Genomic DNA, 15,576 nt, shown 5'->3' with positions numbered 1-15,576 from the left:
CCCTTGCTTCCATTTCCTCGGGGCTCCCACTATCCTTTTCTCTCCCTTAGGGCCCCAACCATTTCTTGATGTACTCCAAGAATCCTCCTATTTCTGTCAATCTCTCTTGGTTGAAATTTGTCTGGGAAGGAGCAGACAGCAGTGGTCCTGATAACACATTGCTAATGTGTTCCAACAGTGGTTTGTCTCCTGAGACTTGGGAAGACTTGGACTTGCCCACTAGGGTTTACTTTTCCAATATCAACAACAGATCACCTGGTAATACCTTTAACAGGTACAAATCACCATATGAGAATAACACAGAAATGGCCAAATGCACACATTTTCCACGGTTCCTGCACGGACGGGTTCATTAAATTAATGGAGTGTGTGATGTTGCGCATTGACAAGGTCCTCATAAATGAAGCTCTGTGGAGTTCTTTCTCCAGCACAGTGCAATTAACCTGTGAACTATAGTGAGGGAAGGGACTGCCATGTCCTGGACAGGAAGGAACTTTCCACGCAGTCAGTAGATGGGCAACCCACCCTGCAATGAGGAAATATTGTGTGTTGGATGACTCATGAAAAGAGGACTCATCAAAAATGAGTAGAGATCCCTGACAGAGAGCTGAAGTTCAACTATGGATTGACATAGAATTTATGTGGGGAGGGGGCTACTTGGCTTATGATCACGAGGTCCTACTGATGTCGGGCAGCAGACAAGTCTCAGGGCTGTGGATGCTAAAGCAGTCAGGGTGAGTTCCACAGCGGAGGACCTGCATAAGGGCTGCAGACTGCCAGGGAACAAGCAGCAGCAAGGCCTCCAGCCTTCAACCAAGGACTTCCATCAGGGTGTTGGCAGTGGGGCTCACTTCACACAGCTCTATGTGTTTGAGTCCAGTTGTGATGGCGGTCTTGTTCTCTATGGAGCCTTGCTTAAATGAACCATCTGATCCATGCTGGAGAACATGTCATCAAGGGCTCCTTGAGTTTTTACATGGATTCCCAAGTTTGGAAAGCCATGTCGAGGGTTGGGAGGAGTTCATTCTGGAGTCATGAATGTGGGCACTCTTTTGTGCGCTTAGTCCTCCCTGGAGTCTTAGCTTCTGGTCACTGTTTGATTTAGACCTTGGCAACACTTAATGTAAAATTAAAACCTGAACTGAACAGGACATTTCATTTGTATAGCTGTGTGTCCTGAGACTAAATTGTCACCTGGGGAGGGACAGTGACAGATGTAAAGATGTTAACAATGCATAGACCTGTAAAAAAAAAAAAAAAAAAAAAAAAAAAAAAAAAAAAAAAAAAAAAAAAAAAAAAACTACAGTTGGGTTTTTCCCCAAGAAGCCTTTCCACCATCCTACTCCCATCCTCCCTCCTCCCACAGTTGCTTTCCAGTGGAGTTCTCTGCCCAAGCCACCCCAGGGCCTGCAGAGCTCAGAACCTGGCCTAGTCTAAGGCAGAGCCAGACCAGCTCCCAGGATAGCAGTGGTCCCTTCAAGAATCTTTTCTTTTCCTAAAAGGTTGGTCATGTAAAACAGCTGAGCTCTTCAAAGCTGTCCATCCCAGTTGTCGAGGAATTTGTCACCTCCAAACCTCTTGGGGCCCTTCCCTCAGGGTTCTGAGCCCCTCTTCTAACCCTTGAGATCTCCGGCGGTCTCTTGGTGCACGTATGTAGAACTCTGACCCTGTCTCGGTGCAGTTCCCTCGGGGTTCTGACTGTCTTGGCGCTCTTCCTTTCCCCTTCTGACACCTCAGTACTGCACCTCTCTTTGGTCCACTTTGCCCCACAGCACTCCATCCCTCTCGTGGTGTGCCTGTTTCCAAATGTCTTTTGCTGCCCTTCTATCAGAGTTCAATATCTCTTGGAGAACTTCCCCTCAGGGTTGGACCCTCTCATGAATCTTGGCGCGCTTTTCTCTTGGCTCTGGCCTTCTCTTGTACTTCTTTCAGGGTTCTGAACCACTGAATTCAGGGGCCCTCACTTGTGGCTGGGACTCTTCCTTTGATATCATATTTTAGGGATTCACCTCTCTTAACACACATTCCTTAGTTCTCAGAGCCTCTCTGGGCATCCTCCCATCAGAATATTGGAACTTTGAGGGAAGAACACAAAGAGAGAGTCGGAACCGTGAGGGAAGTGCACCAATTCAGGGTCAGATGTCTACGGAAGTGAACCAAACGACCGTTGGAGAGCTAAGGGGTAAGAAGATGCCCTCAGAACTGTGAAGCAAGGGTTTCAATAAGTTGGAAACCTGAAGGAGAGGTGCCAACAAAGAATTTGGGACACAAAGGCAGGTCCCCAAAACTACGTTATAGCCCCTAGGTAGGAGCGCCAAGAGAGAGCTTAAAAGAGAGATGTAAAGGAAGTGCATAAAGATATGGTTGGAACCCAGAGGCAAGGTTGGCAAAGAACGACGTGAAATCTGAGGGAAGGGAGCCAGGTACCCCGAAGTAGGGACATCAGGAGAGGGCTAGAGCCTAGATAGAGGGTGTGCCAAGGGAGATTGGGCAGTCGTGAAGAAGAGGTGCCAACACAAACTTGGATTCCCTGGGGCAAGGGCTCCAGGAGAGGTTTTAGGTACTCGCAGAGGTACCAAAAAGAGTTGGAGCCCTAAAAGAAGGGCTCCAAAGAGGTTTCAGAGGCCTCAGGAAGGGCATAAAGAGAGGTTGAGAGAGTTGTAGCTTTTAAGTAAGTGCACCAAGACATGCTTTGAGTCCTGAGGGATAAAGAGAGAAGGGAAGAGACTTGATAGAGGGTACCAAGTAACAGAGTTCTGAGGCGATAGAAGAAGAGAGGATCAGAAGAGAAGAAGAGAGTTCAGCCTTAAGGAAGGACACCAGAGACTGTTGAAGCCCCGAGAGTGGGTCAAAGCCTTGAGAGAGGGGTGCCGAGAGATGCGCGGCGCCATGAGGGAGCAGTTGCTATGCCAAGAAAGGGGGAGTCCTGAAGGTGTGGCTCTAAGAGAGTCATATTCCTGAGGGAGTAACTGAAAGAGAGGATTGAAGCCTTGAGATAGGATTGTCAAGGGAGCTTCAGAGCCATCGGGAGAGGGGCAAAGACAGGATAGACCAGAAGGTGGGACTGAGAGATGGTAAAAACAAAAAGGGAAGGGGAGACATACAGAGAGAAAGAGAGAGAGAAGAGAGAGAGAGAGAGAGAGAGAGAGAGAGAGAGAGAGAGAGAGAGAGAGAGAGAGAGAGAATGGGGAGGTGGGAACCTTAAATTAAATACACCAAGAGATGTTCGGAACCTTTTAGAAAAAGGTTGATGAGGATGAGATTTGTGGGGGTCAAAATCTTCAGTGAAGGTCAACAAGCCAATAATAGCAAAAAAAGGAGGAACACCAGGAGAAGTTTAGAGCATTTAGAAAGGTGAAAGAAATGTTGGAAGCTCTGAGGGAGAGGTGCCAAGAGAAAGTTGGGGCCTTGGAGGGAGAGGTCCCAGAAAATTTGAGAACTGAAGAAAGACCTGAGAAAGGCTTGAAACCCTGAGAAAGGTTCAGGCTCCTCTAAAAGGGCACCCAGAGAGGTTGACAGAGATACACCAAGAAATGGTTGGAGCCCCAGAAAGAGATAAGAGGGTGGGAGCCCCGAGGAAATGGTACCAAGCGTCAGCACCATGAAAAGGTCAGAGTGAGGGAGGCATGAGTGAGAAGTGCCGAAAGAAATCCAGAGCACAGAGGGTAGGGTACATAAGGCTGGAGTTCAGAAGTAGGGCCACAAAACAGGAGCTGCAGCCCTGATTGGAAGGAGGGCCTCAAGGGGATCAGAACTCTGAGAGAAAGGGGCAAAGAGAGGGTCAGAGCCCTCACTGAATTGATCCTAGAGAGTTTCTGAGCTCTGACAGAAGGATACCAAGAAAAGTTTGGAGCCCCAAGAGAGCTTCAGATCTGAGAGGAGAGTTCCAAGAGAGGTATTGATCGCTAGTTAGAGCTCTGAGGACAGAAGAACCTGGGCCCCAGGAGAGATTCAGAATATTGAGACAGGATAGGAGCTCTGAGGAAAGGACCTAAAGTGAGTGTGAGATCTTTGAGAAACGGGTGTCAGGAGAGTTTGGCAGACTTCTTGGGAAGGTGCCCTTTGAGATTCAGAACCTGGAGGAGGGTCACAAAGAGAGATGAGGATGAAGAGGACCGAGAAAGGCTCAGAGCCCTGAGGATGCTAATAGGATGGACACTTAGAGGGAAGCAGGCCAATAGAAGTTCCGAAGCCAGAGGGAAGGTTATGAAGAGTAGGAAGACAGGAGGAAGGCACCAGGAGCTGCTTATAGCCCTTAAAATGAGCTCTAAGAGAGGCTCCAAGCCCAGGAAGAAGGGAGCCAAAGAGGGCTGGATTGCTGAAAGAGGGGCCCCAGGTAAGCATTAGAATCAAAGGTAAGGATCCTAGGCAGAGAAGGAAAATGAGAGAGAGAGACGAAGAGGGAGAGATAGATAGATAGATAGATAGATAGATAGATAGATAGATAGATAGATAGATAGATAGATAGATAGAGATAGATAGATAGATAGATAGATAGATAGATAGATAGATAGATAGTGAGAGAGTTGGATCATTGAGGGAAGGACACCAAGAGAGGGTTGGGGCGCTGAGGTAGTAGTACATAGAGCTTCATACCTATCGTACTTGAAATAGTCCCTCTAAAAAACTTCGAGAACTGATCTTGGTCAGAAGATTGAAAGAAGGACCCCACTATGTTTGAGGACTAAGGAAAGGGCACCAAGGGATGTTCAGAGAAGATCAGAGCCTCAGAGCAGAGCTCCAATAGAAAAGTCTGGAGCAGAGGCACACAGATAGAGGGCCTGGGGGAGGAGTGCATAGAGAGCGCCACGTTCTGAGAAATGGCAACCATAGAGGTTCAGAGCCCTGCAGGAGGAATGCCAAGTGAGGGGTCTCAATCTTGATTGAACCACTCAGAGTGATGTTCATAGTTGTGATTGAGGAATGATACTCCAGCGCTTGGAGCCTGAAGGAAGGAATGGAGGTACAGAGACCCAGTGTGGGGACAATTTTAGGATGGTCTCCAGAATGAAGATGTCACTCATCTTCCTCAGGAAGGGCCTTCTAGAATGTTCCCCTGAGTACAGACATGTCAGTGGGGCCAGCAGCTTGAGAGGTGCCAACAGAGCTTGAGTGACTAACCTGGAACATTCCAGAAGGACACATTAGATAACAATTAAACAATCAAGCTTCAGCTATGAGATGACGAGATCAAGCCCAGTGGGACAGTTCCATAAGGAAAACACAGGTGATTCATAAGGATGATTCTAGAATGGGGGAGCAGGAAGATGAGGAAAGATTTCTAACAAGGGTAGCGAAACCTTGAATCCACTGTTAGCATAAAGGACAGGTTGGGAGAGGGTGATGTGGACTATGCCCGTGGGAAGGAGATTGTCTAGAAGGGGGAAGATGGCAGAACCATCAGGACAGTTTCAGAAGTGGGAAGCAAGATCCACATATGCAGCAGAGCAGGGTGGAGTAGGCAAGGACCCAAAGTTCCTGGGGAAGGAGCACTCGGGTAGGCTGCTGAGGCCGAGGCCGTGACCGTGGATGCTGCCTCTGTGCACTGATGCTGGGGACATTGATCTGGGTCAAGGATTCTTGCCCTCTCTGATGGCCACGGACCTCTTCATTTTCAGGTTCGCCTGTCTGTTGGAGATGATGCTTACCTTCTTCTTGCTAATTCTCCTTGGGCTCCCATGTGTGGACACTGCTGTCAACAGTTCTCTTGGGCTGGACGAAAGTACCATCGGTTTGGACAACAGTACCAGCGGGTTGAACAGTGCCATCCAACCTAGGGAAAGTAAGTTTGAACTCAAGACTCACAGTGTGTTGGATGGAAGGAGATGCTGATGAGGGTTCAAAAGAGGTGTTTGGAATTGGACTCAGCAGAAGCAGGTGGCAGGCACCTTTACTCACTGAGCATCATATTGGATGCCTTGTGGGTTTGAGACAAGGTTTCTTTCAATAGTTTAAACTCCCAGAGATGTCCCTTCCTCAGTCTCAAAATCCTGAGACTATGTGTCCCAAGACACTGAGCTGCTGCCGCTGTTGCTAATTTAACAAAGGGCCACAGTCAAATTACTAAGGAAGAACTTGAGAGCCTGGACATTCCTTCTTGTGCACTGGGTAAATTGTATTTCTGCAAACATTAGTGTTGCTGGGAACTGGTGGTAGACACCTTTCATCCCAGCACTCAGCAGGCAGAAGCAAGTTCAAAGCCAGCATGATCCACAGAGAGAGATTCAGGATAGTCATGACTACACAGAGAAGCCCTGTCTCAGAAGAACAAAACAAAAATTAAAACAAAAGGGCATTTTTGCCTACACCAGGCAGCTCTGTTTACTAGACATGGATCATGAGGTCACAGTGACCCTTTTCCATTTCTCACAGCAAAAACAAGGAGGGAAATTAGTTAGATCTTTATTTTACCTCATAATAAAGTTTATTTCATCATATATTGACCTGGTTTAATATGTAAGCATGATTAGAGTGGTACTCCTGAGATTCAATAGGGATGAGGAGACTGAAGGATCCCACAGAGAGCTGCTGACCAGGAAAGCCAAGGGAGCAAGTGTCCATAGCATGTCCCAGCAGGGAGAGCAGGTGCTGAGTCCAGAGAAGTTCTGGAGGATTGTGGTGTCCTGGGCGGCCACTGTTCCACAGAGGGGTGGACAGCTTTGAAGAACTCAGCTGTTTGACATGTGACCAGCCTTTTAATAAAAGAAAAGATAGGAGAAGGGACCACTCCTATCCTGGGAGCTGGTCTGTCTCTGCCTTAGACTAGGCCAGGTTCTGAGTTCTGCAGGTCTTGGGGTGGCTTGTGTGGAGAAGTGCACTGGGAAGCAGCTGTGGGAGGAGGGAGGGTGGGAGTAGGATGGTGGAAAGGCTTCTTGGGGAAAAACCCAACTGTAGTTTTTTCCTTCTTCAGATTTGGTTATGAGATGTCATCATTGCTCTGTAGAAAACACCTTCAACTGCCCTGCCGAAACTGACTGTCCCTCGAATTTTAGACGCTGTGGGACAATTGCCATGCGTAAGTATCTGTATGCTGGTCACAGGGTAAATAATCCTCCCTACACAAACTTGGGGGTCAGGGTCAGTCTGTTGTCTCTGCAGCCAGATCCAGCGCTCTTCAGGCAGCTCCTTGAACTGAGAGCCTGTTCACAGGCACTGGGTTCGGCCCACTCATAGGGTAATGTGTGTGTGCTTCTCAGGAGCCAGGAACCTGTGGTGGACAGTAGGCTGACAGTCTACACACCCTGAGTATCCAGGGAATGAGACTGCTGTGGCCGCTCCAGGCCTTTGTCCCCAGGCTCTCTATTCATAGGGGCAGACACCCTGGTTCAACTTTTGTGAATCTTTGTGGACAAGTTGGTTTCTGACCCTGTGCATTCACATCCAGTAGTGGTTACTTTTCTATTGCTCTGGTAAAACAGCCTGAGCAAAACAGCTTCCAAAATAAGGCATTTGATTGGCTTTATGACTTCAGAGGGTGGGAGTCTTTAATAGTGGAGGAAAGGCATGGCGGCAGGGACAGCTGAGAGCTCACAGCTGGATCTGCAAGCAGGAGACAGAGAGAGCTAATAGTTGAAGGTGCTAGTGTTAAGAAATGTCAAAACCTGCCATCCCCCAGTGACACACCTCCAATATGGCCACATGTTCTAGTCCTTTCCAAACAATACTACAAACTGACTACCAAGTATTCAAACATAGGAGTCTAGGGAGGCCATTCTCATTCACACTACCACACACCCCAGATAGTCAGATTCAAGCAGTAGGTGCCCACCTCCTCAGGGTGATGTCTGCCATCTGATATGGAAACGCTTGAGCTGGATCACGGCACACAGCAGGCAAAATAAATATTACGTAAGGAAGCAGTGATCTTTTGTGGAGGAGAAAGGATAGATTGCAATGAAGATGTAGTAATCTCCAGGTCCTTACAATCTACAACACAAGATGAAAATACCCTCTGGACTGGGGAATGTGCATGGAAAGGGGAAGCATTCCTGAAATGTATGCAGTCAGGCAGCTCTGAAGTTCCCACTTCAAGCATCTCTGCCTTGGTGTCTAGACTGCACAGCACAAAGGCTAAAGTCATTATGGGTCTACCGGGAGGATGGAAGAACTTGGCCTGGGAAAAAGCAGACCGCAGTGGTCTTGATGATACATTGCTGATGTGTTCCAACAGTGGTTTGTCTCCTGAGACTTGGGAAGACTTGGACTTGCCCACTAGGGTTTACTTTTCCAATATCAACAACAGACCATCTGGTAATACCTTTAACAGGTACAAATCACCATATGAGAATAACACAGAAATGGCCAAATGCACACATTTTCCACGGTTCCTGCACGGACGGGTTCATTAAATTAATGGAGTGTGTGATGTTGAGCATTGACAAGGTCCTCATAAATGAAGCTCTGTGGAGTTCTTTCTCCAGCACAGTGCAATTAACCTGTGAACTATAGTGAGGGAAGGGACTGCCATGTCCTTGACAGGAAGGAACTTTCCACGCAGCCAGTAGACAGGCAGCCCACCCTGAAATGAGGAAATATTGTGTGTTGGATGACTCATGAAGAGTGGACTCATCAAAAATGAGTAGAGATCCCTGACAGAGAGCTGAAGTTCAACTATGGATTGACACAGAGTTTATGTGGGGAGGGGAGGCTACTTGGCCTGTGATCATGAGGTTCTTCTGATGTCAGGCAGCAGACAAGTCTCAGGGCTGTGGATGCTAAAGCAGTCAGGGTGAGTTCCACAGCGGAGGACCTACATAATGGCTGCAGACTGCCAGGGAACAAGCAGCAGCAAGGCCTCCAGCCTTCAGCCCAGGACCTCCAGCAGGGTGTTGGCAGTGGGGCTCACTTCACACAGCTCTATGTGTTTGAGTCCAGTTGTGATGGCGGTCTTGTTCTCTATGTAACCTTGCTTGAATGGACCATCTGATCAATGCTGGAGAACTTGTCATCAAGAGCTCCTGAATTTTTACATGAATTCCCAAGTTTGGAAAGCCAGGGCGAGGGTTGGGAAGGAGTTCATTCTGGAGTCATGAATGTGGGCACTCTTTTTTGCCCTTATTCATTCCTGGAGTCTCAAGGAACGTAGCTTCTGGTCACTGTTTCATTTTATCCTTTGGTAACTCTTAGGGTAATATATGAACCAGAACTGAACAGGACATTTCATTTGCATAGCTGTGTGTCCTGAGACTAAATTGTCTCCTGGGGAGGGACAGTGACAGATGTAAAGATGGTAGCAACACATAGACAGGTAAGTGTGAATATTATCACAGGAATAAACAGGCCCTCTGTGTACTTGAATGTTTTCTGTCAAGCATTCTTGAGACTGTATTGTAGTGGAACAATCTTTATGTTCTCTGAAGAAGTGTCTCTCCAGATGGTTTAATAAAAAAGCTGAATGGCCAATAGCTGGCAGGATTTTCAGGGCAAAGAGGATGCTGGGAACAAGAAGGGTGGATTCGCAGCCAGAAGAGGCGGAAGCATGACTGGTAGGATATGAGGTAATAAGCCACGCGCTCTGTGGCAAAATGCAAATGAATAGAAATGCAGGTTTTAAGAACTAGTTAGAAACAAGTCTAAGCTATCTGCTGAACTTTCATAATGAATAAAAATTCTTTGTGTAGGGGGCTGGAGAGAGGGCTCAGAGGTTAAGAGCATTGCCTGCTCTTCCAAAGGTCCTGAGTTCAATTCCCAGCAACCACATGATGGCTCACAACCATCTGTAATGGGGTCTGGTGCCCTCTTCTGGCCTGCAGGCATACACACAGGCAGAATATTGTAAACATAATAGATAAATAAATATTAAAAAAAATTCTTTGTGTAAATTATTGGAGAACTGACTTGTGGGACAGAGTCATCTGCCTACAATGTCTCTAATTAGGGTGATGGAGTTAGTTATGTTTGACTGCGGGGTTGGGTTTACAGTGAAGATCTGAAGGTGGTGATTCTCTTGATGGCTTTCTTTCTAGGTATGAACTCTCGACAGCTCTTAGTCTACAAATACTGCATGGGTAACTGCACGTTTATGATTGTTCAGCCTCCACCAACCTTTAGAAGGCCTAGAAGCTCCAATAGCTTCTACTTTTCCTATTGCTGCTCAGGTATTCTTTGCAATGATGGAGGACCTACTAATCTAGAGAGGGACTTGCTACCCCCTCGTGTGGTTGAGGAAGATGTAATTGCAAGAGCTGTGTGTCTGGGGCAGTTCAACCTTCTCCTGAGCCTTGTCTTAATCCTCTCCAGCAGCATACCGACCTGAGAAAGCCTCCTTGGTCTGTACTTACCTTCCCTCAGCTGTGAGCAACTTTGCTCTTCGTCTTCCTTGTTAAGTAGAGATAGTGTTCAGGGCTCTGTTGAGTACATTCATAGCTTGTTGTAAGAAAGAAATAAAGATTTGTGTGTTGAAAATACCCCTGGCCATTGTTTTCTTGCTATACGGAACTACTCAGCCTGGGATCTCTACTCAGAGCAGCTCCTTCCTCTTCTATATCCTTAAGAGTTCCTTCATGGGATCACTGTTTGAGAGCTTGGCACCCTTTAAACACTGTAGTCTAAATACTCATCTCACTAGGTATGTCCAAGGCACCGGGGCAGCCTTGGTATATGAGTGTTTTGAACAAAAGACTGAAGTGTTCTGATGTCAGTCAGTATCTAGGCTCATAAGACAGGGACTTTGATGGTCTGAGCTTAGCTGGGACCTGTCTTATCAGTCCTCAGGTCATGGGAGAAAGAATAGAAACAGTGCCTGGCAAGGAATGGTTCCTTGACTGCTGGGCTTGCCAATCAAATCTACATTTTCCTTATACTGTGGGACATGTTTCTAGGCAACTGGCCTGTCTCTCCCACACCTAATGGAGTCCTTGAAAGTCCAGCTTCTAAGAAACCCCTCTTACGGTTCAATTAAAGACACCACAACAAGCAAAGGGAGCTGGAAATGTGAGGGCTAAGAAATCTACTCACAACAGGTTCTTTCTATCCATGTTTCTTATTCTTCTTTTTTCTTAATCTCTTGTTACAAATGTTCCCACTAATATATATCTTACAACTAGCAATTCCCCAGCCCTAGCAGGTTCCATGACCAAATTCCTTTCCCATAAAAATCAGATAAGAGTTTTCACACACACAACACACACATGCAGGGGGGAGGGAGAGAGAGAGATCTGTGACTGTCAGCTCGAAGGTGGGAGAGGCTATTGCATGTCCAATGAACTCCTTAATAGAGAAAGTTAACAAAGGAATTAAAGCATCAGGGAATTCTAGAGGGGAACGTTAGTGCACACTACATTGCATTTTTAGATGGTAGATATAAGAGTTAAAGGGTTTACTTTCCATAAAATTAGGAATAGGGCATAGATTGTTTTTTAAATTGGCACACCACTATTTTTTCTCCCAGCATGCACAGAGGATACCGGGTAAGGACGCAGCTGACATAAACAGTCAGGGGGAAGCTAATGGCTCCTGATCTGCTTAGCACACTCACCAGATGCTACAATTTCTAAGTGCCTAGGTCTGGAGTTTACACTTACAGCTCAAGATGTCCTGGCCTCTGAATTATCACTTCTGGGGTTTGCTGTTACCATCCGTTCTGATCACGGGCAAAGTGGGTCTGTGGCTCCAGCAGGAAGTGAGTTCTTCTCTGAATTGCAGTTAATTATCTCTGCTGCTGTCCTTGAGAGTAAAACACAGCAGTACATTTCCTGTTCTAAAATCATCAGTAAACTGAGGTACAAGTGAGCATAAGGAGTTAGGAATCTCTTAATGAAGTTAGTTTGGGGCCATTATATTCCTTATCTATAAGTGAGGTAAAACCAGGGCAGGAGCTTGAACAACAGGTAATTCTATGTCCTTAGATATCTGTGAATACCTTAAGTGGAATGCTTTTGCCTGAACCCTACACACTGACCAAATGCCTGCGATAGAGATAGTTGTAGGAGGGCAGATCTCTGCATCTACCTAGGAGAGAGAAACAAAGGCCTAGCAATGAGAAAGTGTCCTCACACGTAGCTGGGGGATGTTATTAGTCAGCCCCAAAAGAACAGGAGACAATTTTGAACTGTGGGAATTAATTCCCAAACATTAACAGAAGGGGAGTTAATTACAGTGAAAATCTACAGCCAAAGACAGCCACTTTATTCCAAAAGCAATAACTCCAAATTTTACTTGATTTATAACACTTTCCAGGGCCCCTGGCTCTGATACATCATTCATCAAAAGATGACTGAGAATTACTGTACAATGTTACAGCTTGTAGCCAACCCCACCTGCTTTCACGGAGGTGACAGTCTCTGCTCATTTTCAAATTTTATTACAATTCTATTTTATGTATATGTGTGCATGCATGTGGCCCTATTTGGGTGTGGGCTCTCTTCACGTCTGAAATGCTCAGGAACTGTGCATGTCTATGTACCCCAGCACAGCTACAGAGTGTGGCAGAGAAGCAGCGAGAAAGATTGAGAGATTTGCCTGAAAGAATTGCCTCTGAAGGTGGTGGTGGTGCACGCCTTGAATCCCACTACTTAGGAGACAGAGGCAGGTGGGTCTCTGTGAGTAAGAGGCCAGCCTGGTCTACAAAGCAGGATCCAGGACAAGCAGAGCTACACAGAATCACCTTGTCTCGAAATAAAAGAAAAAAGAAGGAATGAAGGAAGGAGAAAGAAGGGAGGGAGGGAGGGAGGGAGGGAGGGAGGAAGGGAGGGAGAGGGAGGGAGGAAGAAGGAAGGAAAAAAAGAAAGAGAGAGAGAAAGAAAAGAAGGAAGGAAGGAAGAAAGGAAGAAAGAAAGAAAAAAGAAAGAAAGAAAGAAAGAAAGAAAGAAAGAAAGAAAGAAAGAAAGAAAGAAAGCAGTATTGGCTCTGATAGGTCTGGCTCATTCTAAGTTTGTAGGCCAGGGCATCAGGATTGGATGTAGGTCTGGTCTCACAAGGCAATTGTGAGTCCAAATTCTTTGACCCACAGGCAGGAAGCACAGAGTGTCTAGGTCGCAGTGTGCAGAGGAAAATTCCATTTCAAGGTCCCTCAGTCTTTGCTCACAGGCCTTCCCCAGACTGCTACCCACATTCGGGAAGTCTACCGAGGTAAACATTTGCAAGTTACCCCTGCAAGGGCATTTCAACCAAGGTGCCTCACATACTTAGCACTGCACCCTCACCTCCTCCACAAACACAACATGCACTGGGACCCAGGATCAAAGGGAAATATGGAATAACAGCAGCAAACATCCTCAAGATAAAACTCCTCTCTGCCATCTATGCAACTATCTGACACTGTGCATCCATTTGTAAATTTCCACCCATGGATCGATCTGGCATCAGAAGCTTGGGCCACATAGATGGCAGCAGGAATAGGTCCTCTGTGTTTCTAGTGAGCTGCAGCCATCCATAGGAGCTGACCGCTACCAAACAAGGACTTCCTGCCCTGCATTTTAGCTCCTGTCAGGGCAGGGGTGCCTATACACTCCATCTTCTTTCTGGTCTTAGGCAGCTGGGATGGAGAGCACTGGAGAAACTTCTAGAAAATCTCTGTACTGATTCTGAGGCATCTCTGTCAGAGGAGTCAAGGTCTATTTGGGAGACAGAGATCAGGAAGGGTCCTTGAGGGATGGACAGTATCTTCAGGACTAGAGTTGACCTCTAACATCATCTGTCTATCACAGACTCTGAGTTCACACCCTGCCCTTGACCACCTGGTAACAACAGCCAGGCTATTTCTACACCCCTGTACTGGTTTAGGTGTGCTACTTTTGTGAGGGCAGAGAAAAGTTGAGACCCTGAAGAAACAGGTGGAGGAGGGAGAATTAATATGATGGCCTGTCTAGGGTTTTTGTTTCTTCAGCTGATTGGATTTATTTGTCCAATTGTCAACTTGGAAGAGGGACATCTATTGAGAAAATGCCTCCATCAGATTGGCTAATATCCGAGTACTTGGAGTCATTTTCTTGATTAATGACTGACGTGGGAAAGTCCATCCCACTGTGGGTGGTGCTACCCATGGTGTCCTGGGTTGTATCAGAAAAGGGCAAGCTACAGGCAGCAAGCTGAGAAGCACGCCTCCTTTGTGGTTTTGGCTTAAGCTCCTTCCTCTAGAGATTATTGCCTTTTGTCCCCGCCTTCCCTACATGATGGACAACTGCAAAGGGAACTTAACCTTTCCTCACCAAGATGCTTTTGGTAATGGTGTCTATCACAGCAACAGAAAGCAGACGAGGCCACATGGCAGAGTTTATTAAACTGGTTGTAGTTTATTTAAATGGGTGTGATCTTTAGTGAAAAATCAGCCTGTAAAAGCAGACACAGAATGGCTTCAGTTTGGAATTGTTGTGCCTCCAGACACATTAGGAAGAACCGTTTTCAGCAACCGAGTTGTGTTTGTGATTCTACTGGACTGACATAGGGATGAAGAGCTGAAATGAAATAAGCATATGCTGTCTGCAAGTGTTAGATTCTCTTTCTAGAAAGGTCTCTGCAGAAGGAAAGAGATGCAGAGATTAGTATTTAGGAAAGTCAGGAACTAGGATGGGCACTAGCTTATATGAAGAAAGCTCATTAAGAGCAAATAAACACAGCCCCACTGGTCCAGGACCAAACAAGTCTTGAGCCAGACACCACAAGAAGGCTGGGGACATTCTCCGGTCAACCTGGCAGAGCAATGGGGAGAGCACAGAAACTCCCTGGGGGTGGGGGATGGGGATTGAGGGTTGGCGAAGTTCAGTACATGACACTGATGAACTAGATCTGTGGAAGGGGAAGACCCTCCCTTTCTCCTTGAGATAAGGTCTCCTTCTATACCTAAGATTGGCTTGGAATTTGTTATGTAGCCCAAGATAGCTTCAGACTTGTGCCCCTCCTACCTCAGCAGCCCTAGTACTAGGTTTACAGGTGTGAGCCACCACACTCGGAAACCATGCTTGTTTCTGTGTCTCTCTGGTTGATTCAGAACAAGACTTCAAATGAGGTTGGCCTTTGAGTAGCATGATAGCAAACTGGAACATTCCTTAAGGGCAAGAGAGAAGGGAGGTCATGGGGTAGGAGGCAGGAAGCACTCATAAGGGACCCCAGCACTGTGGCGGCCACTGAACTCAGACTTTCCCTGGTAACTGTCCGTGGACAGTAGTGGGAAAGCAGGTGGCTGATGTGTGTCTCACTGCGAGCCACTCCACAGGGCCACAGAGTAAGAAATAACTGTTTCAAAAGAGTAGTCAAAGGGGCAGGGTGCGTGGGTGTGACTGTTAATACTGTCAACTTGACAGGATCCATGATCATCTACAAGACAAATCTCTGTGAGAAGGTTTCTAAATTAGGGTAACTGAGATGAAAAGAACTAACTTAAGTGTCTGCAGTTCCGTTCCATGGGTTGGGGTCCAGGACCGCATAAAAGGAGAAAGCAAGGCGAGCACCAGCATCCATCTCCCTCTACTTCCTGTAGCTCCAGTTCCAGGATCTGGAACCCTCTTCTGCCATTGCATGTATGTGGTACACAGATACATGCAGGCAAAACACTCTTACACATGAAATAAAAAGACATAATTCTTTTAGAAAGAATACTATAAGAAAGAAAACTCTTGCTAGGCTGGATGTGGTGGTCCA

The 15,576-nt window shown here is 46.6% G+C and overlaps 1 protein-coding gene across 1 annotated transcript; it reads left to right on the top strand.

Moving 5' to 3' along the window:
• The first annotated feature begins 5,637 nt into the window (after window positions 1–5,637).
• Window positions 5,638–10,255, top strand: LOC130888367 (glycosyl-phosphatidylinositol-anchored molecule-like protein). The gene is made up of 3 exons (XM_057791258.1): window positions 5,638–5,782; window positions 6,911–7,015; window positions 9,966–10,255. Exons 1-3 carry the CDS (start codon window positions 5,638–5,640, stop codon window positions 10,253–10,255), a joined length of 540 nt encoding a protein of 179 aa, XP_057647241.1.
• Window positions 10,256–15,576: the final 5,321 nt, after the last annotated feature.

Source organism: Chionomys nivalis, chromosome 17, assembly GCF_950005125.1.
Source record: "Chionomys nivalis chromosome 17, mChiNiv1.1, whole genome shotgun sequence".
Lineage (NCBI taxonomy): Eukaryota > Metazoa > Chordata > Mammalia > Rodentia > Cricetidae > Chionomys > Chionomys nivalis.
Note: the sequence above shows the minus strand (reverse complement) of the source record. Positions and strands in the feature narration are given on the sequence as shown.